The sequence below is a fragment of the Heliconius melpomene genome, chromosome 20, assembly GCF_056956725.1.
Source record: "Heliconius melpomene rosina isolate 202511_hmr_F chromosome 20, ASM5695672v1, whole genome shotgun sequence".
Taxonomy (NCBI): Eukaryota; Metazoa; Arthropoda; class Insecta; order Lepidoptera; family Nymphalidae; genus Heliconius; species Heliconius melpomene.
Window position 1 is genome coordinate 9888839 of NC_140408.1, and position 27451 is coordinate 9916289.

A 27451-nucleotide genomic window follows, 5' to 3' on the forward strand; every position below is an offset into this window, starting at 1 on the left:
TTGTTTTATACTTTAAGTCACTTTCAAAGTAATAAATTTCATACATGTTCTTGAACAGTTACTATCAATATTAGTTAATTTATCGAAAAAAATCTTTTTTATCTTTTGAAAATAACCAAATATTGTAATGTCGTACATTTTCTAATTTTTTGTCATTATTACTAAAACTATTGATAATGCACAACGGTAAGACGGCTAGTATAATTATACTAGAGACTCAACCGCGGCTTGGCTCGCTTTAACTTGTTTTTACATTATAGCCAAAGATAATATTATTTATTTATTTAAAAAAAAAATACCCGTATTTTTTCTAATATCTCTAAGAAAATATGTACAAAATTTATATATTTTTAATATTTTTAAACTTCCACAGATAAAATATTATAACTTAAAACAATAAAAAAAACCAATTGTAATCAGCGTTTGGCATAACAAGTTGCGATCACTGCTTTGTTTTAAGGTAGCGTTAGTTAAAAATAAAAATGACTTGCATCTTGACATAAACAATGCAATGTAACTATCATTGTTGTTTCACATTTATTATTTGTTATCGTATCGCCAATCAATAACCTATTGTTTAGAAAAATCAACCATACCTTTTAGGTTTCCACCTTTTTATGAATACTCCGAACATGTTCAAATCCAATGTTTAAACACTATATATATATCACTAATAATATCACTGACACTAAACACAAACACAATATGAACTCACTGAAAAATAAAAATAGCGAGCGGAATGCGTTTTCGAAAAAAAATCAAACTAGTCTATGAATCAACGTCAAACTAAATTTAACCTACATAGATACATCACTATTCGCAGACCGCTCGATTACTAAAAAAATGGAGCGCGTAGTGTTGTGACAATTGTTTATCGATGTCGAATTAAAATAATCGTTTGTAATCGTATATTTTTAAACGGTTGGAGTGACGTGCGTCTGTCCCCCGCGACGGATGCAAGACGACTGAACGGTTGGTCTTGGTTCATAATCTATATGCACTGTTCTATGCAGCTGTATCTCCCGGCTTTTTATTTATAAACTCGCTCTCGACCGTGATTCCGTTTGTTATTATTAATATAATATGTGTTTATTTATTTAGTTATTTATATTAGAATTAGGGTACGGAGTGTCTTAACACTACGTTCAATCTGCCTACCCTGCTGTGTGCAGGATACATCGTGAAGCTGATTTTTTTATATTAGAATTTATAGTAATATATTTTGTTTGTAAAAATTTGTTTTATTGTTAGACATGACCGTAGGTTAGATTTAACTGATAAAAGTAATTTAGGGAAAATATAGCGTTTAGTTACGGAATGTAGAGAATGGAGATGCTTCTTTAGGTGACCTTTCGAGACATTGCGAGTTAAGTGGCAGAACACAACGCCTTTGTCTACCATAGCGAGAAAAAAAATTAAATATAATCATTGCCCCCCCTCATCATCAGTCAGATTCTGTCTGTCTGTGTACAAATAAAATATTAAACTAATACATTTTAGTTTTAAATTTAATTCAAAATAATAAACTCTATACAAATAAATATAAATAAATACAGTTACTTCTATCAAGTATACGTGCGCCGCGCATGCGCGATGTCAACTAGCATAGTTGTCGCTGGTATGGAATTGTCTTTGATTAGTTATGGTGCATTATCCCCATGCCACCACTATATCTTGTACCATCGTGGTATTTATTATGGGTTTAGACAATTGTCTTGGTTTTACCACGATATTCTATTAGAGAAATGCTTTTAAGAGATTTTTGTAGCTTTTGATTTATACTTTAACCCGATGGCAAGGTAAGGTTTTCCCGTATAGCAGGGTAGGAGGGAAGCTATTCTCAAAGTACTCTGCTGTGTCCATTTTCCATTTGAATTTAAGATATTGCATGTTGTGTGGCGGAACTGAACGCCGCGATTTATATTTCCATTCGTCGGTGTGAGCATCGAACCTACAGCCATCGTGTTGAGGGTCAGAGGCGGTCCCAATCCGCAACGACAGCTCTAAATGAAAGCTTATACTCTTTTTATGATGTAAGTAATTTAATATTTTTTAATGTTCACACATTTTTATTGTTTTTTCTTTCAAGTATTTCTTGGAATTAAGTTGGTAATTACATAGCTGTAATTTTTTATAATATATTATTTTAATTATATGTAAATATGTTAAAGGGATATTCAAGTTATATTAAAATGAGTTACTTTAAAATCTCACACTTTTACGTACGCTGTGGTAGACAAAAAACCATGAAGCTGTAAGCGTAGTTTTTACGACTGTAAACGTGACGTGAGATCCCATTCGAGAAAATGAATATTCAATAATTTCATTTCCTTGGTAACTGCAATTGCAAAACGCGGCGTTGAGTTCCGCCACTCAACACGCAAAAACTAAAGAATTGAGGGATCTCCAAAAACAGAGTGAATAGGTGCTTACTAGGCAAGCGTGCACTACCGTAGACCAGGCTTGATTTAGTTATATTTCAACATAAAAACAAATTTACGGAAAGTGAGGCACGGAAGTGACTTAATGAGAAGGGAGTGTTTTATCATTAGGTTCCCTGGTTCCCTGCTATGTGAGTACACTTACATAAACTCTACCAAGCGTATAATTTACAATTCCACTTTAAAACGTTTGAAAGCTGAAACGTTAAGGAAATGCAAATTGAATAGTGTGAGAAAAATCGATATCTCGTAAGAAAGTGATGAACTGGGTGACCCAATTCTGTACCGCACCAAAGCTTCTTACCTCTACACTGTAGGTGTTTCTCTTCAACTTTCAAGTATTTTTTTGTTTGGTTTTCATACTTTTCGTGGCTAAAGAATCTTAAATGTATGATATTATATTAACTATATTTTTCTTAAATAAAGAATATAATAACCTATGTAAAATTATTTCTTAAAATTTTATCAATTTTTGAGGACCTCAAGCGCGAGGCGCAGCGGAAACAGCGTGTGTAACTGCTACAGATGTGGGTTCAATACGCTATTATACGAGATAAGGTGAGAAGTTAAAAACAATCAAGAATAGAGCAAAAGTCGCCATTCTCTTCCCTCTCTCTCTGTCAAGAAAATAAAAAAAACAAAACATTTATCGAAACATCTCTAACTGAAATGGAAACAAAGATACAGACTGATCGTGATATCTTTATTAGCATCTGACCGTTCAATACGAGAACTTGTATCTTTTTCTTTATATATTATTCTTGACACAGCTCTAGCTTCTTATTTAGAAATAAAAAGAACCTAGTGGTAAAGCACTCCGTTTTCCATTCTCCAGTTGCATATTAGATTTCGAAAATCAATATCGTACTTAGGCGTCGCGTCGTGGCGTAGTGGTAAGCGTCTGATTTTAAATGCAACTTCTGTGGGTTCGACTCACTCCGAGAAATGTAACATTTTCTCATCTATTTTTTTACTCTGACAGAAAGACAAATCGTGGCGATAAGTTCCGCTACCCAACACGCAATATCTCAGAAAACCAGATATTTTATGATATAGGTAATAAACGTTACCCTAAATTGAAGATGTACTCACGATTACCGTCTATATAATCGTACCTTACATAACTGTACCACTATGGCGTTTTACCATTATTCCACGTAAAACACATGCATACAAAATTACAAGTCTTGCGTTTATAATACATAAACATAGTAAAACTTTCATTCCCATACATCGAATGGCATAATTGCCTCGGCATGACTTTGCCTATGATTGCAAGAGTTCATAATATGAGTTAGACGTGACTTGGAGCGATCTTTTATCTATATGTGTATATATGTCGGTCTGTTTGTAGAGGTATATACTTAATATTTGTTTTATAAGAAAAACGAATTTAAATAATTCTATTGTTTATTTTTATAATAAATCACGTTTTAAGTTTGAACGTTATGATAAAGTTATCATGAAATAATTAATAAAAGATTTATTTTTAATATTTCAACTAGTCGTTGCCCGCAGCTTTGGTTTTGTGGACTTGAAGACATAAGACAAAAATCTCATATTAATTTACACACCACAACTCCTTAACATACCAAATTCAAAAGTCAAATACTTCTCTTCTCATCTGTCATTTCACGTCACTCAACACGCAATGCTTCTTGAATTCAGTGGAAAATGGGGAACGGAAGTGTCTAAATGGGAACGGAGTGTCCTAACACTAGGTTTGTGTTCATTACGGGGTATAGAAATATATATATTGTTGTATAAAATAAGTAAGACTTCACTGGAAATTGTGATGATAATAAAGTATAAAAGTGAATGTTAAAAATTTCAAATGCTCTACGAAACTAGGTCGCGAACCGCCCCTCTTGGGAAATGTAGAGGTAGAATTGGGCTTTTTAAAGATGTCAGGGGTTGCTTTCCTGGCACTAGATTTTTAAATTTTTAACACGATTTTATGAGGTATTTATATAAATTTGAACTACTTATACATATGTCCTCTTAAAACTTGTCAGCTTAACTGACAATTCAATATTATGGCATTAACTAGCTGGCGTGATGATGGAGCCAGGACCTGAGCATTGGAACTCTTCAGAGGTTACTCGTAAGCCATTCGAGTTTGGGCTCATACAATTTGGAGCTCCGAGCACAGTGATTGATGTAGGAAATCGTGGTTTTAGTTTTTATTAAGACTATATATTATTTAGAAAAATTCTTTGACACTTTAAAACTAATTTGTCAATCATGAGAATCATGGAACGAATAATTTTCATTTTCTCTCTCTGCCATTTCAAACGCTTAAGTTTTAAACTAATTGTATATACCCAAATAAGAATCGACATTCGAACACAGCATTTTCAGTTAAACACTGTCAACTGTGCCAGGATGGCTTGTATAATTTATATAGACTTATACATTTACAAAATATATTTTTATATATATCTAATTTAAACGTATTATGACATAAAAGGGACAGCCCTATTTTAAACCTTTGAGTGGTATCATTACGTTGAGCTATTATCGTAATACATAGTTATTAGAATACTTTTTCTTATATCTTTTTTTTTTTGAGAAAAGAAACTAGAACAAGACACACCTGTCCTCTTTCCGGTCAAATCTAACTACGTACGTTTGGAGTTGCGGAAACCAACGCCGCATTTGATAAGGTACAGTACAGGTAAAGCTAATAAAATCGTAAAAACCTCCAGAATTCGGGGGAAAATGGGAAACCGAGTGTTTTAACACTAGGTTCCCTCTGCCTACCCTACTACTATGAAGCTGATTTAATTATTATTTTTTTAATATAATGACATTTATTTTTCCACTTGATAGTTCAATGACCATATCCCACTTTAAATTATAACAACAATGACAAAAAAGTATTTGTTCTGTAATTAGCATACGTTTAGTTCAACTACCGTTGTCCATAGTATGGTATTAGGTATAATAAATGTTTTGCAAACACGCGAGTTCATATAAAGCATTTTTATATTAGCTATGGTGGCAGAATATTATGTTATAGTAGTTTGAAATTCAATTCCGTATTATAATATTAAAGTTACTTATTATTTCAATGTTATAGTTCAAGTATCCCGCACATTTCAGGGGCAGGCAGAGAGAACCTGGGCACCTAATTTTAAGAATTCTACATTAATATTTTAATTTACTAAATAGGATTACTTTTTGCGTGTTTCATTTTTACAATATATAAAATAAGTGTTTCTACTCTTTTACAATTTATATATCTATATATATATAAAATCGAAAGGTCACTCACTCATCACGAAATCTCAGAAATTACATGTGCTAGGAATCTCAAATTTTGCATAGGAGTTACTTATAGGACGTAAGTGCTCGCTAAGACGGGAATTTGCAATATTCGACTTCTAAGGGGTTGTTTTTGGGGTTGAAAGTTTGTATGAAACTTCATTACTACAAATAGGAGTCTCAAATTTCGCGTGGACGTCACTTATAGGACGTGGAGACAGAAATTAATAATAACGTAGTTCACGCAGGCGAAGCCGCGGGCGGGCCGCTAGTAAGGAATAAAGGGTTAGTGTAAGTGTTATAGTACAAATGGAAATAGAATGATTCCATACAGTGCTATATAGAATTCTACTTTATTGAAGTACATACGAGTATATTTTAATCATTGTCATAGATATTTTATTTCTTTTAGCTTTAAGCTCGCAAATAAAAGGGTGGGTACATCCTATAAAATAAAAAAAAATACCTTTATAAACCTTACTTAAGAAAAAAATATCGCGATAATATGATTTTTGGGCTGCAGTGTATAAAAAAAATATTTTATTTTAAATAAATTTTAATTTCAATCACAATTCTGTATAAAAGTAACAAATTTACAACATATGTTTTTAAAAGTCACAAATTTGTAACGAACAAAAAAAAATATATTTACATTAAAATATGTCAATACATAGCAGCACCAGCTTTCACCGCCATTGTAAGTTTACCTTTAGCGGTGATTATAAACAATTGCTTCAAGCGGTGTCTCGTGTTCACCAGAGCGTCGAACCTGCGACCGTCACGCTAGTGTGTACGCCAAACGCCATGAAAGTATTTATTTATTGTTACTAGCCTAGAATTTCTGTTGACTGTATGCACTAGCAGCTGTATTTCATAATATTAGCCGGTCGTTTGTACAGATTTTCAAATATTATACGTAGGTATTTTACATAGGTAGCCCGCTATTTCGCTAGACGTGAAATGGAAAACGCTTTTATTTCCAATCCTGTAGAAATTTCGTGAGGTTCCCTCATCTTCTACTAAATATCTAACTTTAAAGTTTTCATAGAAACTGGTCCGCGCTCTCAATACTTACAATAATTTAAAATATAATTTCTGTTAATAAAAGATATAATACCGAAAACAAAAGAAAATTTTGATATTAGACTATATATTTCCGACTATATGTTACAGCATCGGTGGTTCAGTGGTAGAATGCTCGCCTGCCACGCGGGCGGCCCGGGTTCGATTCCCGGCCGATGCATGTTTTTTTTAAAATGATTATATTTATTTTTTATTTTCTTTTTTTATTTACTTCTATTTTTAATCAGACAAATAAAAATGTTTATTTTATTATCTGGTCTTCAGTAAATAAATATAGCTTTCTGCACACGGTCAAATCATTTAAAATAGCGACCACATCATATAGGCCACTAGAAGACGAAAGCAGTTAAAATTAACTAACCCACTTATTTTAAACGTTACGCGAAACCAATATAATTATGACACATAACGACGTAGTAGAATTATGTAAAAGTTCAATGGCCTATAGCAGATTCAAGTACGGCAGATGGAAACATTTATTTTTAAATTAAATCAGCTTCACGCTGTATCCCGCACATATGCCACAGCAGAGGGAGCCTAGTTAACACTAGGCTCCCTCTGCTGTGGCAAACACTCCGTTCCCCACTTTCTGCCGAAATCTGGAGGAATTGCGTGTTGAGTGGCAAAACTCAACGCCGCGCTTTGCCTCGACACCAGAGCGAAGAGATGAAAATATTAATTTAAATAAATATTTAATCTCCTCGAGTGGGGATCGAACCCACAACCAGGCGGTTCTTTAGTCACATGTTGTGCCCCTGCGCCACGACTGGCATCGTGGCCTGGCCGAGTGGGGCCGCCGTGGTGCAGGGATACGACTGTAAGCGCGACGATAATGTGTGCGCATACTGTCTTAAAAAAATCAACTTTGCTATAATTATGTAGGTCTGTGGGCCCTGAGATCTTGGGCTACAATATAAAAGTCATTAACATCACAAATTGTTAGTGAATATTCTCTAACTTTGCAACTTTAGCAGTATCCGATATGGTCTAGTGGCTAGGATACCTGGCTCTCACCCAGGAGGCTCGGGTTCGATTCCCGGTATCGGAAATAATGTTTTGCTTTTTATATTTTTGTATGATTATGTGTTTGTTTTAAGTTTAATATTAACATTAAATTCGAGTTGTCTATTTTTGTATTGCAAATATAATTATGATACACTAGAGCTTTTATTTATAGCTTTTAGAAGTTTAAAAGTATTTTTTTCGCCCTGTATTTCTTAAACAGCAAGATAGGCAACAAACCTAGTGTTAAAACACTCCGTTTTCAACTAGTTGTATAATTACAATGTAATAAGTAAATTCTTTTTTTTTCCAATAGTTGAAATTAGACATTATATTTTTCTCTTTAAGTATTATTAAAAAAATATTTAGAAGTCACTGTGAGTTTTTTGTATAAAAGGTTAGCTTTTCAAACACAATTGTTTCTCTTAACTAAACGTTTTAATTATATTCTTCTATAAAAAAAAATCTCTAAAAACCTATAGTTAACAAGTAATAGCAAAAGCTATTACATTACATAAGTAATTAGCAAGATCCCGTTACGACCTACCCCAATACATCATTTCCGTGAGCAGCGGAGAGCGGCGAGCCGTGAGAGTCACTGGAGCGAGCCAAACAGGTAGTTTACACTGAGATTATATTATTAAGAAATTATTTGTGTAAGTTAAAATTGAAATAGAGAATGTTATATTTAAATATTTGTTTTGATACCTTTTTTAATATATATTTAACATGATGGAAGATAGAATCTGTAAAAATTTTAGATTTTTCATGTTTTAAAATCTAGATGGCGCTATATTAAACTCTATATATAAAACAAAATATAAATGAAGCACTTTTCTATGTTTTCCACATATACTAATTTATAAATTCTACCAGTAATGTTATTTTCGTTCACGGTTTTCGTTATATTCATAGTTACCAATTAACATAATTTTGTAGGTATATTTTATACGATATATAAGTAATTTTTAAAATACAAGTTTTTTTGTATAATTTAGATTTAGACACATTTTTTAATTATGTTTTAAAAATTACCGTTAGAATTATCTCAATTTTCGGTAGAGTCATTATTTCATTTAATCCACCGACTAAGAATCGAACTCAAAACCATTTGCTTTAGTTCGCCTTAGTGTAAAAAATACTATTTTTTTACTTAATCTTTATAGTTTTTATTCAAATAAATTTGACCAAGAAAATAATAAATAACTTCCATTTCAAAGTAACTGGGCATAACAACGCCTACCAGAGGCATTTGGAAAGTCAAAAAAAACACCAAACAGGTTTGCAAACTGTAATTATAATTGGTCATAATTAATGCGAACCTTAGACTTTATCATTTTTTATTATTCAAATAACGCTATAAATTTTATTTTAATAAATAATTTATTTTCGGACTTCTGATTCACCGAAAAAATTTAGTTTAACTGTACTTTGTTTTTTATTTAATTAATATACGCAATAAATTACTTAGTCGTTTTGTTTTGAATAATTAATTTGGATAGTAACTCGATACGGATACAAAATTTAATTATTTTATCTCTAACTATAATGGTTTTTAAGCATTTTTTATAACTTTTATTGGTGGCAGAGTCTGTCATTACAGATCTTACTGACTTTTTTCCAGTTTCCCGCTTTTTCCCGCATAACACGCTTAACAGAGGAAATCGATTGTTAAATCGCTCAAAAATATATAAAATATTCTACTTTCATATAGCTTTACATCTATTACAGCTTGTCTTTCTTTCTAACCCCCTAGAATTAAAGTATGTATTAGAAAATACAATATGGTGGATAATGGAACCTAACACTCTAAGGTACACTCTAGAGTACATCAGGGAATATCGATGCTATAAACATAAATATTTGCTCTAAGACAGATGTGACCTAACTACCACTATCCTATGCCTACAGTATAATAAACATTTGTAGAAACAGCAGGAAGTAGTCGATAGATTATTAGATTTATACACTGTATACAGAATACAGTCATGAAGCCAGGAGTAGCACAAAGTGTAACTGTAAAAGCTACTGGTTGTGGGTTCGATTCGATTTCCTGGAGTGAGTGGAAATATTTGATTAAATTTATATTTCCATTTCTTCGCTCTGGTGTCGAGGCGAAGCGCTGCCTTAAGTTATGCGATTCAATTCACAACGTCTCAAAATATAAACAGAAAGTGGGAAACGGAATGTCTTAATCTTAACACAATGTCTCTAATGTCTCAAATACCAGTAAATACACTGTATATAAATTCTAAATATCACATATAATTATAATAAAACATTATAAGACACTTGTTAAGTTATTTCATTTGAAACATGGCGTGGTGTACCGGAGCTATGCTAATTTGCGAGAGCTCACGCGAGAGCATTCATCATTTAAATAAATAGTGTACGCGTATACTATGAGTTGGGACTTAAAATAAAAATTATGATTATTATTATTATTGATTTCATGCTGTAATCCATGGTAGCCAGAGGGAAAGTAGTGTTAAGACACTCCTTTCTTCTTTTTTCCTCCAATTCTGGAGGCAATGAAAATATGAAAAATGTTATTTCGAATTTTAAATTGAATTCATACTTAGAGTTCTAATATTTATGTTTATTTAATCAATTCCAGATTAAACGTTTAGTTAAGTATAACTCACCTTCTAATCTTTATAAATAATCGAAAGATTTTATTTCTGTTATTCGTACGGTAAAAAATGAAAATGCCTGTGAAGTATACTCGTATTATGTATTCATAATTATTATGTTTATTAGTTTATAACTTTTAAACAGCTCGTTGACCAAATTCCTAAAGAAAGAAATGTTGATCAATGAATAAATTACAGCATACTTACCAATTCTATGTTTTTGTTAAATATGATAAGTTAATAAGATAATAATAATAAGAAATAATACTAAGTTTCAAATAATTACCAATTTTCCATGAAATTTTCAAGATAATTGCTTATTGATTGGCAAAACTCTCCTTTTATTTCTTAACAATCTTTCCCCAACTCGGAATTTAACCCACAAACGTCTCGTTTATAATCAGACATTCTGCTGCTGCGCCATGATGGCCTCACAAATAGTATTCTATACAAGATTTTATAGTTCTACTGTCTCTACATTCATGATTATTCTCATTACTATGAGATACACTATTTGCATACAAATATATATTTTCGTAACTAAAAAGAGAAACCTTGAAATTTAAATATTTAACAGGCTTTTAAGAAAAAATATTTTAAAGTATTATATTGTATCATATATTTACATATAGTATATGTAATCTGGTCGCAGAGGTACAACATATGAAATTTGTGGGTTCGATTCCCATTGGGGGGAATGAGTTATTTCATTTCCTCTTTACTTGGTTTTATCTAGCACGTTGCTTTTCGCCAATCATACGCAATTCCTCTCAAAAATTGGACGGAAGGTAGCAGTGTCTAAACACTAGGTTCCCTTCTATATTCAGAATACAGAGTGACATTAAAAAAAAATAAACAAGTATATCATAAAAACACTAGGGAACCTTGATGCGATTGACCTTAGATACTAGTCACTTATCACTTCCACATGCTAGCCCAGCCTTATCGGTCGATACCTCGGTGGCGTATTAACTTATACGGTGTTTTACTTAGGGACGTTATTTATTCAGTTATAATACACCTTGAAGTTATTTAAAGTCACAACTTAAACAAGGTATAATAAAATAATAATATAAAGTGTACAACAATACAAAAATATTCATTCAATTCGAGCCACTAGTTCACTAGTTAGTACCAAACAAATACTCATATACCTAAATATTTTTGTGTGAATTTTATTTACTAAAATGTTTATTTTAACAGGACTATTAAAATTACTTGATTAATTAATTACTTAAGCAGTAGGAGGCAAAAGAAAGTTAAAAACTTACTTATACTTATTTTCTTTCACAATTCTAATTTAGTGGACATGCAGGTGAAATTTTAATTTCTCGACCACTAATTGTCTTTACAAAGCGTATGGTGCAAATATGTAGTGTAATTTGCATACAAAGTAGTACTCTTCTATTGTTTAAAGATTGTTTGATTTTTTTGCAGCGTCACATACTCGTAGAAAGGTTGACTGAAGAATCCATTTAATGGAAAAAAGATTTTTTAAAAACTATTAAAATTATTTTTAAGTAGATTCTTCTTATATAGTGGTAAAAGTAGTATAGTAGTAGTATTAATACCCTGGGATCCCGCCGTTGAATCCTGCATAAACGAGTTTTCTTAATTAAACCTATATTAATGAATAATACATGATTAGTAGAACAGATTACACCTGGGTTGCCTGGAAGAATCCTGCCGCAATCACCTTTAATTTCATTTTTTCGTAACTCATTTTTGGAGATAATTGCACCAATACGTTTTTTATATGAATCGCACATCATTTGAAAGATAATCGCATAAGGAATTGGAAAATTAAGGGTTGCCAGCTCTCAGTCTGCCGCAAGTCTAGGGTTGCCTGGTTTAAAGATGTCACTAAATGTTAATAATTTGCACTCATGTGTTTTTTTAATGAATTATATATCAAATTAAAGCTTATTTTTTTCTGAACACTATAAAACAGGGTTGCCTGGAAAATTCCTGCCGCAAACTGGGGTTGCCAGCGTTTGAAATATTTTATTCCGGTTCCGTTTGACTATGAGAATAGACGATGAAATGCGCGGTCTGCTCCATGTTTTAAAGTAAAATATTATATAATAGAAGGTCAATGTTTATTCTAATTGTTCACCTGTTAAATGATGATTTTAATCATATTAAGTACACGTAGAAAACTATTTAAAGATGAAATCATCCTTATTTTTCAAGTAAAATAATGAATGTATAATATTGAGTCTTTGCAAAATCTATTTTCTAAATACTAATATTTATTTAAATTACCATTTTGAAACAACTAAATTATCTAATTAAATAAATGTTTACAAATATCGATCTACTATAAGCTATTAATATACATACATATACATCATGTTTCCTTAATATAATGAAGGGTGACCATTATTGCGGATATTTTTTAAATTAATTATATTGAAAAATATATTTCAATGAACTCTCTGTCTCTCTCTCTCTCTCTCTCTTCATCCTCTACTTGTTTGATTTGACAACGCTTGCCGCAACTTTTTTTTTCTTTTTTTTTCAAATTTGCATAGGAAAAAAAAAATATATATAATAGAATTATAATAAACAAAACTAAGTTAGCAAAGATTAATTCCAAGAAAATTCGGCAGTAATGCCGACTAATAAACGCTATTTACGATTTATGACCAGGAGTCGGCAAATATCAATTAGTTAGTTCGCTATTTTTTACTATAGATAAACATTTTGCAGCGCGAAACAAAGCAAACCACATGCAATAAAATTATTTTCGAAGATGTATTGTTTCTAAATGCAATAAAAGTGCAGATGGCCAAATGAGATGTTTTGAGCACATTGCTTGCGTTTTAAGTTAACTTTGATTTTAAAAAGTGGCTTTTGAAAATAAAGATGTGTTTTTTATGTTGTTTTTTTTTAATTCAATGATGAATCACCGAAAAGTGTAAAGTTATGTTATTGTGTCGCCAAAAATGAATTCCAAATACAGTGACATTTCTTCAAATAAAATTCTAAAAGTACCAATTGCATATTAATAAAACTACTAATTGCAGATAAACTTTTTTTACTCAGAAATTATATATTATTTTTATAAATCAAAAGCGTTTATTTACATATAATTACATCTTGATTAACTTTCACTCTCTCTAGTCTTCATCTTGCTGTTCTTCATTTCTCTGTTCATCATATTCATCATTATCATCCATTTCTTCTTCATCGTCTAAAGTTATATCTATGTCATCGAAATTTTCATTTGACGTATCAGATTCATCGGCGACTTCTTTATCTTCAAAGTGGTTGCCGTTTGACTCCGATAAAATTTCTTCAACAGTCAATGGTGTCGGGTCACCAATAAACCATATTGGTTTCAATGCACCTTCAATTAAACTCCAACCGCAATTTTCAGGGTTTAAGTTAACACAACATGGATCTGTTGCTTTGGTCCACATTGAGTTGACAAAAATGGTTCTGAGTATCTTCTCTTTTAATGACTTCCAACAAGGTGGAATTAACTTTGAGTCAAAACTCGTAATATTTTTAAAAAAAAAATTCGTACTATTGTTTGCCGCATATTTTTGTTGAAATAAATGATATCTTGCATCATTCACACTAGTAATTCTTTTAACGCCATACATGAGAGCAGTAAATTCTTGAATGACATTAATTTTTTCCTCATCTAATACATCCATTATATTAGTCAGTGATGCAAAACATTTTTGAAATTTTTGGTTTTTTGAAAATAATTTAAAAGGCCTGACTTTTCCTTTATTATAAAATGAAGCTGTATAATCACAACCTGTAAAAGCATGGAATGCTGGTAGAGCTAGACATAATTCTGAACCCAGCTTCAAAGCTAATTGTGTACAATTTATACAACTCTGGTCTGTTCTTTTTTTTTTAGATGTTGTTCCAGCCATCCAAATTTCCATGTCGGGAACTTTGTGTATATTTCCCAACAAAATAATCAATACATCTGTATCGTTAGCTTGTACTAGAATCTTACTCTTAGATTGTGCTTTGCCTATGTGAAACATTATTCTGGTATCAGCTTCCTCATGTTCACATTTTAAATGGATTTCTTCAGTTTTTGTTACTCTATTGGTATCTGAACGATACGAGAAGCATTGTTCTTCAACAGTTATGAAAACAGTTTTATTTCGTAATATCGGGGCGAAAACATCGTTCTCCCAGTAATTAGCCAAAAATATAATGAAGGCTTCTTTGAAACTACGATTTTTGAGTCCTTCGAGAAAATTGGTAGGTCGATCTTGAAGAGGCCCATGAATAGTGTAGGGGATATTAATCTCTGATCGATTTTCCCGTTCGTAATCTTTTATAGAATGTTCTAGGTATCTATCGAATATTAAATGGATTTCTTGAGCACTTGTTGAACAAAGTCTTATTAAAATAGACTCAGCTATTTTTCCGAAGGTCTGAGGAAAGGAAGATCCGATTAGATGCAAAAAGTAAAAACCGTCAATCACTTCTATATCAATTTGTGAAGGATTAGTTAGTGTAATCTGAGATGTCAAGTGATCAGCTAATTTAGATTTGGCTGTTTTGAACATTTCACCAGAACATTGAAAAAGAGCTGGAGGTGCAGGTGCAAGAGGAAACTTTAAACAGTATTCGAGATCATTTTTTTTTTCAGACCAATTGCCAATAATCGTCCAAATATATCTCGTTCCATTTTCAGAAGAATCCGTTTATTTCCATCTCTACTTTTTTGAGTTTTTTTCACGCATTTAGACGCAAAATTTAAAATTTTATTTTTACGAATTGCTTTCACAAATCTCTCTGGTTCTTCTGCACATCCCGATATAAAATCATTTTTTTGTTTATTTCCGACTGATTTAATATTAAGGAGAAAATCTGCTACTGAATGAGATGCTGCTTTGCCAGTGGAAATATTGAACAAAATTTTTTTTTCTATATTTGGATCGAAGGGATTTATTGAGTCCTTTATTACTTCTATTATTCTGTTTAAATTTAGTTTATCTTTTCTTATTTGATTCTTTTGCAAACAATGAGACGTATCATCTTCGTGTAATAAGCCTGTTTCTTTTTTTACTGCTGTTAAAATTTTAGTTCTCATACTGTAACTAAGAGCCCATTTTTGTCTCGCACTTATGGAATTTGTGAAGTGAGTAATGCCAGTCAACGTATTACCAGCGTCAGCGTTTATAGTCTGCTCCAGGGATAAATCTACGGGAATTGGAATTAATCTTTGCTAACTTAGTTTTGTTTATTATAATTCTATTATATATATTTTTTTTTCCTATGCAAATTTGAAAAAAAAAGAAAAAAAAAGTTGCGGCAAGCGTTGTCAAATCAAACAAGTAGAGGATGAAGAGAGAGAGAGAGAGAGAGACAGAGAGTTCATTGAAATATATTTTTCAATATAATTAATTTAAAAAATATCCGCAATAATGGTCACCCTTCATTATATTAAGGAAACATGATGTATATGTATGTATATTAATAGCTTATAGTAGATCGATATTTGTAAACATTTATTTAATTAGATAATTTAGTTGTTTCAAAATGGTAATTTAAATAAATATTAGTATTTAGAAAATAGATTTTGCAAAGACTCAATATTATACATTCATTATTTTACTTGAAAAATAAGGATGATTTCATCTTTAAATAGTTTTCTACGTGTACTTAATATGATTAAAATCATCATTTAACAGGTGAACAATTAGAATAAACATTGACCTTCTATTATATAATATTTTACTTTAAAACATGGGGCAGACCGCGCATTTCATCGTCTATTCTCATAGTCAAACGGAACCGGAATAAAATATTTCAAACGCTGGCAACCCCAGTTTGCGGCAGGAATTTTCCAGGCAACCCTGTTTTATAGTGTTCAGAAAAAAATAAGCTTTAATTTGATATATAATTCATTAAAAAAACACATGAGTGCAAATTATTAACATTTAGTGACATCTTTAAACCAGGCAACCCTAGACTTGCGGCAGACTGAGAGCTGGCAACCCTTAATTTTCCAATTCCTTATGCGATTATCTTTCAAATGATGTGCGATTCATATAAAAAACGTATTGGTGCAATTATCTCCAAAAACGAGTTACGAAAAAATGAAATTAAAGGTGATTGCGGCAGGATTCTTCCAGGCAACCCAGGTGTAATCTGTTCTACTAATCATGTATTATTCATTAATATAGGTTTAATTAAGAAAACTCGTTTATGCAGGATTCAACGGCCGGATCCCAGTCTATAATTGCAATGGTTTAAATATTGATGTAAACAAGTTTAATTTTAATATGTTTATATTTTTTGCATTTATTGTGTTAAAAATTTTTTTAAATAATAAAAAGGCACAGACCGAGAGTCGATTCCTTTTAGGGGAAGTGAAAAATTTTCTCTCTCTCTCTCTCTCTCTCAACACTTTTTTTGGAGTTGGATAAAAACCAAATAGCAGTAACGAGGAGAACGACAAAATTTAATTCAAATTATAAACAGTAGGAATAGTTTAACATAAACACTTATAATAAGCACTTGTTACAAGATTTGTTAAGTATTATGATAAAAGCAACACGTTTGTAACTATCGCACTCGAAATAATTATTTAATATCACTACTATATTATTTACATGAAAAAAAATGTAATTATCATTACCCCATTAAGGTGAACACTGTATCCTCGCACATCAGCAGAGAAGGCAGAGGGAACCTAAGAACCTAGTGTTAAAGCACATAGTTTCTCATAAAAACACTTCTGTTACCTATTTTCAACAGTATTCTTGAGGCATTTTTGAGTGGCGGAAATTAACGCCGCGCTTTGGCTCGTTATCAAAGAGAGGAAATGAAAATAGTAAATATTCCATTTTCCCAGGTGAGAATCGAATCCACAACCTTCGCGTTTACAGTCTCACACATGTGACCCTGCGTCATAAAGGCCTCATACTAAAAATATTTTCTATATATTAATAGTTCATCTATTTCAAAACATCTGGTAAGTAAAAGCCATTGACGTTTGGTTGAGAGACACTCAAAGCGTATAAGACGTATACTGCCTTGAACTTTGCTTTTTACAAATACTTTATTTACTTTAACTATCAAAAAAATGAGGGCCTCTGCCTAGATAATAATCAATGTGTCCTAATCATATAGATGATTTGGACACTTGTATCGTCATTTGATTAAGTCATAACAGTTTTTTGTAACTCTTGACCTAAAATAATTGATGCCTCCAGAATTTGCCAGAAAGTGGGGAACGGAGTGTCTTAACACTAGGTTCCTTCCGCCTACCCTACTGTGTGCGGCGTGAAACTGATAATTTTTTCTGAATTGACCTAAAAGACAATAAGAGAGAGAGAGAGAGATTAGGCAATAAGAGATTCTTTCTGCCATACAGCCTCATTCTTATCTATACATTAATTATACTGGATTTTTTAAATTTAATACTATATCCCACACATCGCAGGCAGAAGGAACCTGGGAACCTAGTGTTAACACAATCGGTTCACAATATGACACTTCCGTTCACTATTTTTACTTTCACTTTGCCTCATTAGCAGAGCGTGGAAATGAAAATATTAAATATTATATTTCCCCGAATAGGAATCGAACCCTGCACATGCATAAAATATATATGTATGTAGGTATATGTATATGTTTTAGTACTAATAAAAAGATCTACAAGATGCAAAATTTATCTTTTTATTTCCCCCTATCGTTCTGTTAGCGATGTTAGTAGTAAATCGTTTGTTTATTAAATTGTATACTAGTGGATTGCAATTTATGTCCGAGAAGTCGTGCTCCGCCTGAGGAAGCGGTCGTGTGAAATAAAGTATGGTTGAAGGAGCATTTTAAATTATCGAGACCCTCTAAGATGCTGAGTTAGTCTAACTAGATTGCTATAATTTTTACTTGAATATAATTGTTCTAAGCAGCTTCATACTAATAGTATTTTTTCCGAATAACAGGGTAACCAATTATTTTAATTTTATCGCTTTAGTAACAAAACAGAGCGCGGTGTTGAGATCCGCATAGTAGTGTCTCGAATATTGGAAAGAAATTGGGGAATTTTTTTTGGAACCAATTGTCTTAATATTTTAGATCCCTTTACCTACCCAGCTATATGCAGGATATTTTAATTTTATTTAGGTATATTAAAAAAAAATTCATACTTAAAATGTAAATTTAGCCGCCATTGCACTTTGTATTGTCTTTCTGTAATTATTGTTACTCTACTGATTCTTTGTTTATTTTAGTGCAATAAAGTATTATTATTATTATTATTATTTTTTTATTCTACTTCGTAGTCTCGGTAAGTTAATACCGGCATATTGACAGTCACGGACCTAAGTCAAGTGAAAGTCAATGATTAATAATGATTAACTGTTTGTGATGCTTAAAAATTTCCTAACAATCCTGCACGTGTTTAAAATCGTTGCTTTTTGTAGAAGGGCATAAGTATATGGGGGCAAATCTAGTGTTTTAATGGATTGGTGAAGATTTTTGGGAATGACACCCGTGCTAGAGATAACTACTGGTACTATTGTTACTTTTTTTAATTTCCACATTCTAATGATTTCGTCTTTTAATTCTTCATATTTAGTAAGTTTTTCTGAAAAAGTGTTTTGTAAATTATGAGAATTCGGTATTTCAATGTCTATAATTTGTGCAGTTTTATTAATTTTATCTATGAATGTGATGTCCGGTCTATTGTATGGTACAGTTTTATCAGTCAATATAGCTCTATCAAAATATAACCGATAAAATTCGTTTTCCAATACACATTCTGGGGTGTATTTGTAATATGGTACTGGTAATGCAGAACTCAGTTTGTATTTTAGTGCTAATTTCTGATGAATTATATGTGCAACTTGATCGTGCCGGTGTTTGTAATCAGTCTGAGCGATTGACATACAAGCACCGGTTATATGTTGTATCGTTTCAGAAGCCCTATTGCATCGTCTACATATATCGGTATTTGAATTGGACTTTTTTATAATATATTTTTGGTAGTTTTTTGTTTCTATCACCTGGTCTTGGATCGCCATCATGAACCCTTCGGTCTCAGGGAAGAGTTCACCGCGTCTAAGCCATTCGTTCGACGCTGTTTTGTCGACGTAATTCTGACTTAGTTCGCTCAAATGTCTTCCATGAAGAGATTTCCGGGCCCATTCCTGAATTTTAGTGCGTCTTTCTGTGTTTGGATCATTTTCTACTAAATTCTTATCCTTAAGATTAAGTGTACTGAGCTTTAAATCATTTTCTACTATTATTATTATTATTATTTAGTTAAGCCGTATTATAATTAATGAACCATTCGTTCCTATAAAACCTTTTATTATAAATGATACATCTTAAAAATGCATACAAGAAGAACACAATACATCGCGTCTATCATTATTCATTAAGTGCATAATGACGATATCCTCAGACAAAACAAGCGACCGTATCACATTCGTGGATAATTTGGAATATTCAGTAAGAAAAATTATAAATATCGATTCCGGGTGACTCCTAAGGTTAATAATTAGGTTCCGTATAAAAAAAGAAGTAGAGAAAGCATTCAAAGGAGTTTTTATACTTAAAATATTTTTAATTTTATATCTATCTGGTGAAACAAGGCTCAGTTTTTCCACACGTTTTTATTAGGTCGACTAACAATGTAATAAAATATAATATATGGACAATACTATTTTATAGTATCATAGAGCTGGTCTGATGATTTCGCCAGGACTCGAATAGTGGAAAAATGTGATAAATAGATGGATGGAGAACTCTATTATATATGTATGTTACTTTAGTTATGAAAAAAAAACTAAGTCAAACTATCGACTATGAATCCCATTACAACCAACCATCAAAACCCAGACATATTTTATAAGGATTCAGTTTTTAACCGTATAGGTAACTCTAAAACGAATGGGGGTGACCACCCACCGTGAAACCCTTCAAGGCTCTACAAATAGAGAGGGCCAATTCCCAATTAAAATCACAGCAGGTGCCCAGAGGGCTGGAATGAACTATGGACGCACAAGTATTAAATAAGAATTAAGATCTCCTAGTCCTGCGTTCAATTCTCACTATAAATGATAATGAAGCTGTTAAATTAAAGATAATATATAACTTTACTAAAATGATTTAGTGATACCAAAGTTCTGGAGTTTGTAATTTATTGTACGGAATTGAACCCACGCACTATCATTGATGTCATTTTCTTATTATTATAATGGAATTTCTATTAAGAAATCTATATTTGAGCTTATTAGGTCGTAATATATAAAGTAAATATGATGATTGTAGGTTTGATGACTCTGGCGTTGCTGTCCAGCACTAGTAGAGTAACAAAAGTGCGGCGTTAAGCTCTGTCGTTTTGACAACATGCAATGTCTCAAATTCGGGCAAAAACATGGATTACGTCACGCAAAAATTAACTTAAGGCGGTCGTCCAATTGTAATTGCGAAGGATTTGGATTTGATTCCCATTCGGGGGAACAATATAAAGCGTGGCTTGAGCCGAGCCAGTCATCGTGCCGTGGCACTACGTCCTCTGGATGTTTAATACGTAAGTATGTATATGTAAATATTTCAAAAACTTTACTTATCGTTTTTATTGGATTTATTTATATGATTAAGAGAATCGTGCCTAATGCAATGACAGTTCTACTAATGAGGTAGTGGCTGATTTGGTATTTACAAAGAAAAATAAATATCTTACGGAGAAAATGGTTGGTAAATATTTAAAAAAACGTATAACGTACATTTTTATACTAGAGAAATCGCGTGCTAGCGTTAAATGAAATTCTCTTAAAGAATTCTTCTCATTAAATCGACAAAATGGTTATACTTTTACAATTTCCGGGATTTGACCCGACTGCCATGTAAATTTGGCATGTAAATTGTATAATGACACATTTATACAAACAATGTATAAATATATGTATAATATATGTATAATATATGTATAATATATGTATAATATATGTATAATATATGTATAATATATGTATAATATATGTATAATAATAATTATTAAAAATGGCCGTCACAAAATAATATTCCTGACATTCTACATACATTAATGTTAAGTGTAATGCAAAACAAGGTATTACAAAACGTGTTTTCAACTGATCTTATATATAAACTTAGATAAGGCTTTTGTCCTTTGAAAGTGCTAGAAAAACAGAAATTGTCGCATAAAATTAATAAATTATAAATGTATTTGTATCCAAGTATGGCTATGTAAGTAAAAATGAATCTATATTAATATTATAAAGCTATAGAGTTTATACGTTTGATCGTGCTTATCTCAGGAACTGCTGGCTCGAATTGAAAGATTCTTTTTATGGATAGTTCACTTGTTGAGGAAGGCAATAGGCTCGAGTGTATTGTAAACTCTTAATTCTTTTCATATGACTATGCAGACGAAGCTATATAGCAAAAGTTAGTATTCATTAAATAATATTTTAGTTTAAACTTCATGTTCCCATTTGCAATATGTTGAAAAATTCATACAATTTTTGTTATAAAATCTCTGTGGGAACATTTTTACAAAGACTGTTTCAAAGAATGATGATTAGGCGAGGAAAAAATTTTGCTTATTTAATATTTTATATTAAAATGTACTCTCCTACTTTAAATTTAAAAAGAAGGGGAAAAATTACTTATTAGAAAACTTAGCTTACTTACCTTACAAATTACGGAATTCTTATATATTTTATTTTTACGTTGCGTGTTTAATTTTCTCATTATTACCATATTCTATTAAAGAAATAATTTATAGCCTAAATTAGTCCAATTCAAGTATAACCTAAAAGCCTATTAGGGCTTACGTTTGTACTTATTGTTTTTGATAAATTTGATGATATTTAAACATGCGACGAATATTTACTCGTAATATGCAACGATGAAGAAATAGACGGAATTGTAATTTTAAATAAGGAGCGGAGTGTCTTATCACTAGGCTCCCTTTATTTCTATTCCCGAACATTTATTTCGTTGGTTTACAGTATAAAGTTAAAATATCCCCTAAGAAAATTCTCAGGAGAGACAAAACACGTTTATAAAAAAGTATGATTTTGAAATACATATTATCGGAAGAGTATTAGAATTTTGAAAATTGATTTGTATTCTTTGCTTTATGAAATAACGACAAAAAAACGTTATTTAAAATATTTTGCGACGTTGTGAGTCCTCACTCGGGGGCATTTGAATAGTTACTAAAACTAAAATTTTTAGCACTCAACAAGCAATGGCTTAAAAAAATATTGAAAAATAGGGAACGAAATGCCTTAGCACTACGCTACCTTCCCATATGCAATTTACTATATCCCGCATATAGGAAGGTAGGTATAGCCTTCAAACGGAAAATAAAACTATTACAATACATTTTAAACAAAGTTGAGCTAAGAGCTAGTTTAAACAAACTATTCTGTATTCTGCATATGAACTATCGATACTGTAGCGTTATCTATAGATACCGTTATCTCAGTCAGTCGCACGTGAAACTGATAGTTTAGTTAGAATACTCTTCAAAGACATAAGTATAATTTTATGTATGTAACGTATGTAGATGTAGAACGAGTGCTTATGGCCGATAGCATGGAATCAACTTTTAAATTATTAACAAATAAATAACAAAAAAAATGAAAAACCTAACTTCACAACCCAACAGCATCGATTCACTGGTTTAATAGTTACAAGGGTAATAGTTACATTAAAATTAGCTAAAAACGGAGAACGGAGTACCTAAACACTAGATCCTCTCCGTCTATTACTTCAAGATAAAATGATTATATAATAGCAGACCCCCACGTTCAATCAACTTTCACTAAGTGATGTCACAGTGATTGGAGTTATACAATACGTTTATAATCGATTAAATATGTAAAGCTTTCAATTGGCAAAACTCTTGAAAATATTATAATCAATTTTTGGTAATATATTTTGACTTTTTTCCTTTTCTTGTTAGTTGAGTTATTTTTATTATGTCTCTTTATATGTCGAAGTCTTAATGGGGCCGGAGTGTCTTCAGGACACTAGGTTCCCAGGTTCCCTCGATCTATCCTGCTATTTGCAGGTTCAGTGTGATGATAAAAAAAGAATTAAATATATCTACCATATAAGTCCATGACCATCATGTGCATTTTAATACACCGCTACTTCACATGCGTCAATTTGACGTCAAAAATAAATTATTATATGCATTATTATAAAAATTCATGAATAAAAGATAATTTAATTAATATTTATACCTCGTTGTGGCCATAACAAAAGAATTGTGGAAAATATGAAAATATAAATATAATTTATTACATTTTTATATTAAAATTCTTTAATACATTTGAGCATTAACTATTTTGCTTTAAATTTTTAGTTTAGTATATTTGAGTTTGTACTTCACGCTTTAACTCGCATATAGCGGGTAGACATAGGGAACCTTGCATGTTGAGTGGCGGAACTCAAACAATGTTGACAAGTAGGAGAAATAAAGATAATAACTTTCCCCGAGTGAGAATCGAACTAACAATCGTCACCTTTACAGTGAGACGGGCCACCGACCAACCTAGGCTTCTTAGGTTATATAACGTAAATTCGAATCCAAAATCATTGCGTCTATAAATAAGGCTTTTAATGCGCCGACAAGGTGATAACTGTACCTATAGGTACTCACGTACATTTTAATGATCTACTCTGTCGCCTGGCTATTAAACATTTCCAACTTTCGGCTTTTCGGTTAATGAGGTTATTATAATAAACAACGACTTAACACTTCTCCGTTTCGTCATTATGAATACGAATAATTATGAATATTCATAGTATTTTAATGTAAAACCAGCTTCTGTACGTTCATCTGTGTGGATCTCAAAATTCTGTACGGGAACTAATTTGTGGTATTTTTGTAGGTTCACGCATAAGTACAATCCATTTTTCACCAAATTTTCAAGACATTGCTTTGTCTTATTTCCAGAGAAAAAGAAAATAATAAGTTCTAAGTGACAGTTGAACCCATGAGCTTTTACAGTTCTTTATCTAATATTTTAAACTAAGCTAATTTTACAAATTAAAATTTAATTTTTAGAACTAAACTAAAACTAGGTTGCTTTTGATTCGTTGTTTCAGGTTTCGAGCGCGCGGATCTCACATTAACAATATCTACGTTAGTACCTATTATTATACAACTAATTAAAATTTTCCACTAGCAGCGCTCTGTGAAAATTATATGTAAATACTAAATATTAGTTATTATTATATATATGTCTTTATGGCTTATACAGTTTGAAAATGTGTGACTGTAAAATGTATGTACTTGGAAGTGTAAATAGATCATACTCAAGTAGTATTCAATAAACAATTCCAACAATAACAAATAATATGGCAATAAGTCAAACTAACAACCTCCTTCTTAGAAGTGGGTTAAAAAATTCCAACTAAAACTAAGTATTACATTACAAAGAATATACAAAGCAATTTATTTACTTACTAAGCTGCGTCAGACTTCTAACAATTGTCTAATGTAGGCTCAGAAAAAGATCACATTGCACGATTCAGCGTTTTCAGGTGATTGTTCAAGCACGTTTCGATACTGTGAGGTTTTTTAGACACTAATAAATGCTCGTGACTTTGTTCTTTTTATTTGAAATCTCACGTTTTATCACTAGCGAGGTAGCCAAGGAGAAGGGAGCTCGAAACACTACGGTCTCCGCATACCTCTTTGGCCTCGTTGACGAGAGTCAACAAATCAAATAGTATGCAAGAAGGTTGATGAGAATCAACCTTCTTGCATACTATCTTGGGGGGTCCTGGTACTTTTTACGTGACCTTCCAGTATTATCGATTCTGGGTTCTCGAGGGTCAACTGAGGAGGTGACTTGTTGACTATGTGCAGGATACAATATGAGACTAAAAAAAGTAGTAAAGTATAGAACCTACAACTATCGCTTTTACATTCTGACCATACAACGGTGCCACAATGTACCTAAATATTCATAAACATTGATATTACAAATATATGTACGTGTCTCTATTTAAAAGCGAAAAGGTTCGTTTGAGTAATAATATAGCATAAAATCTATTCCATACAAAAGCCCGCAAGCCGTGAATAAATGAAAAAGTAGTAAAAATTCTTTAGAAAAGAACCACTGAATAAAATCTATGTTCCAGCATAAAGCTATTTTAGAATTTTTCAGCCAAAATGAATCTCTGAAAAGGAAAAATTAAGTTTGGAATATGTATTTTATTTATACTTGACGTGATTTTGTAAACTTACATAATATAATATAGTTCGTTTGTGTTAAGTAAAACAAAAATCTTATTTTGTTCCTGTAGAAAATTCAAAAAAATCCCTTCTTAGTGGTCGCGTTCACCGATGCTGCAGTGAAAACTCTCTGTTCTCCGCCCAACTTTTGAGACAGCGTTCTGAGTGACGGAATTTAAATCCACGCTTTGTCTTGTTATCAGAGCTAGAAAATTAATTCAACTCGTCAAGTAGGAATCGTATCTGTATTCGTCTCTCTGTCTCTTTATCTATCTCTCTCTCTTTATGTCTACCTTACGATGTTTATAAGCGTGTAAAAATGCGGGATAAAGCGAGAAGATATTTTAGCATTTGTTTATAAATTTTACAAGAAAATATCATAATTTAAACATGTCATAACAACATTATTATATTGTAAAACATAATTCAATTTATATCGTTGTCATATATTAATTATTGTGTTGAAATTTGCATATAAATAAACCATCGTATTTGCATTTTAATAACAATATAATTTGCCTAGTTGTCTTTGGTATACTAGTGGTATAGTATTACATATTCGTTAGAGTGCAACACAAATATATATGCAATTAAAAATATTAAATATTTCACTTCCTGACAAAGGAAACGAACTCCCAACCTGTCGTGTTGACAGGCACACTCCTGTACCCCAGTTAATAAATAAATTATCTGTAGGACAAATCTAATTCATATATGTTCACATAAACGTCTTAAAAATGCTATGACGTAAAAAGAGCTTCACGCTTACTTTCCCATATCAGACAGAGGAAACCTAAGTGTTAAAACACTCCATTCCCCACTTTTTTGTTGAAATTATAGAACATTGTCTTTTTACATGAAGAAGAATATAAAATAATTCCCCCGATAGCCCAAAATCGAACCCCACGCGTTTTTAGTCAGAGGCCCATACCCACTACGCCACGACGGCCTATGACATTTATAACATAAATTCCTATTCATGTCATATCCTTATGACTAATGCTATTAAGTATGTACTTGAAAACACAGAGTATTTACCATTTAGAATGCTTTGTAAAGGAACTTAATTAGCTCTGTTAGTTTCAACTCCTAATATAACGTTTTAAGTAAATTGTGAATTTTAAAGGATTCTTATTCACATAATTATGAATATATTTTTTGAGACTCAACCATTTTTTTTATGACGCTGGGAAATGCTTTTACGCAGAGCATCCGTCCGCAGGACCTCAGGTTTGAGCAGGTTTGAGCCTCAACCTGCCTCATCAATATATTATGCCGCCGCCGCGCCGCCGTGACCCAATTGACAAGGATTCAGGATGTTGAAGAACTCTTTGAATTTGCAAGACATTTTTAATTTTTTTTCAAGACAACGCCGCACTTTACCTGCTATTATCAAGCCGAAGAAATGAAAATATTAAATAGGTAATTCATTTCCCCGTGTTGAAATCGAACCCGCAACCATTGCGTTTATAGTGCTTGTGCAACTGCACCACAACGATCGCTATGAGTATATTTTAAGAAGTAAATAACTAGTAATGTTTAAACGGTAATTTAATATATGCTGTACACTTGCCACATACAGACGGACAAAAACAAAATACAGTTAAAACGTTCAATAATTTCAATTCTTCTTTTTCTATAATTACATACCTATATGGATATAATTCTAAATATTTATAGTGATGTGCCAGGTGCATAACATCTGCTATTCGGCAGGTGCTCATAGTTTCTTCTAATTTGACTACTATTATTATTTATTGTTTAAGTGTCTTTTGCATTTCGCGGTATTTGTCTATGTACTTATAACT

The 27451-nt window shown here is 31.8% G+C and overlaps 2 protein-coding genes and 2 non-coding genes across 6 annotated transcripts in view; 2 read left to right on the forward strand and 2 right to left on the reverse strand.

Moving 5' to 3' along the window:
- LOC146527889 (uncharacterized) overlaps positions 1-27451 on the reverse strand; it is a 309773-nt gene that overhangs the window by 281089 nt on the left and 1233 nt on the right. For 2 of the 3 annotated variants that reach the window (XM_085204322.1, XM_085204324.1), the window contains exon 1: positions 597-964. The exons of the other annotated variant lie outside the window; for it this stretch is intronic. In XM_085204322.1, the coding sequence (XP_085060448.1) occupies positions 597-634 (38 nt within the window). In that variant the 5' untranslated portion in view covers positions 635-964. Of the gene's footprint in view, positions 1-596; positions 965-27451 lie in introns of those variants that run through there. 3 annotated transcript variants of the gene reach the window in all.
- On the forward strand, positions 6881-6951 carry TRNAG-GCC (transfer RNA glycine (anticodon GCC)). The gene has a single exon. It is a non-coding gene; the product is annotated as a tRNA-Gly (tRNA).
- Positions 7768-7839, forward strand: TRNAE-CUC (transfer RNA glutamic acid (anticodon CUC)). Its single transcript has one exon. It is a non-coding gene; the product is annotated as a tRNA-Glu (tRNA).
- Positions 13250-15140, reverse strand: LOC146527895 (uncharacterized). Its single transcript, XM_085205302.1, has one exon. The coding sequence runs from the start codon at positions 14968-14970 to the stop codon at positions 13549-13551; it is 1422 nt and encodes a 473-aa protein (XP_085061428.1). The 5' UTR covers positions 14971-15140; the 3' UTR covers positions 13250-13548.

What these genes read in the sequence shown, in the direction of transcription:
- LOC146527895 (XM_085205302.1), bottom strand. Translation starts at nt 14,970, where the DNA reads ATGTTCAAAACAGCCAAATCTAAATTAGCTGATCACTTGACATCTCAG.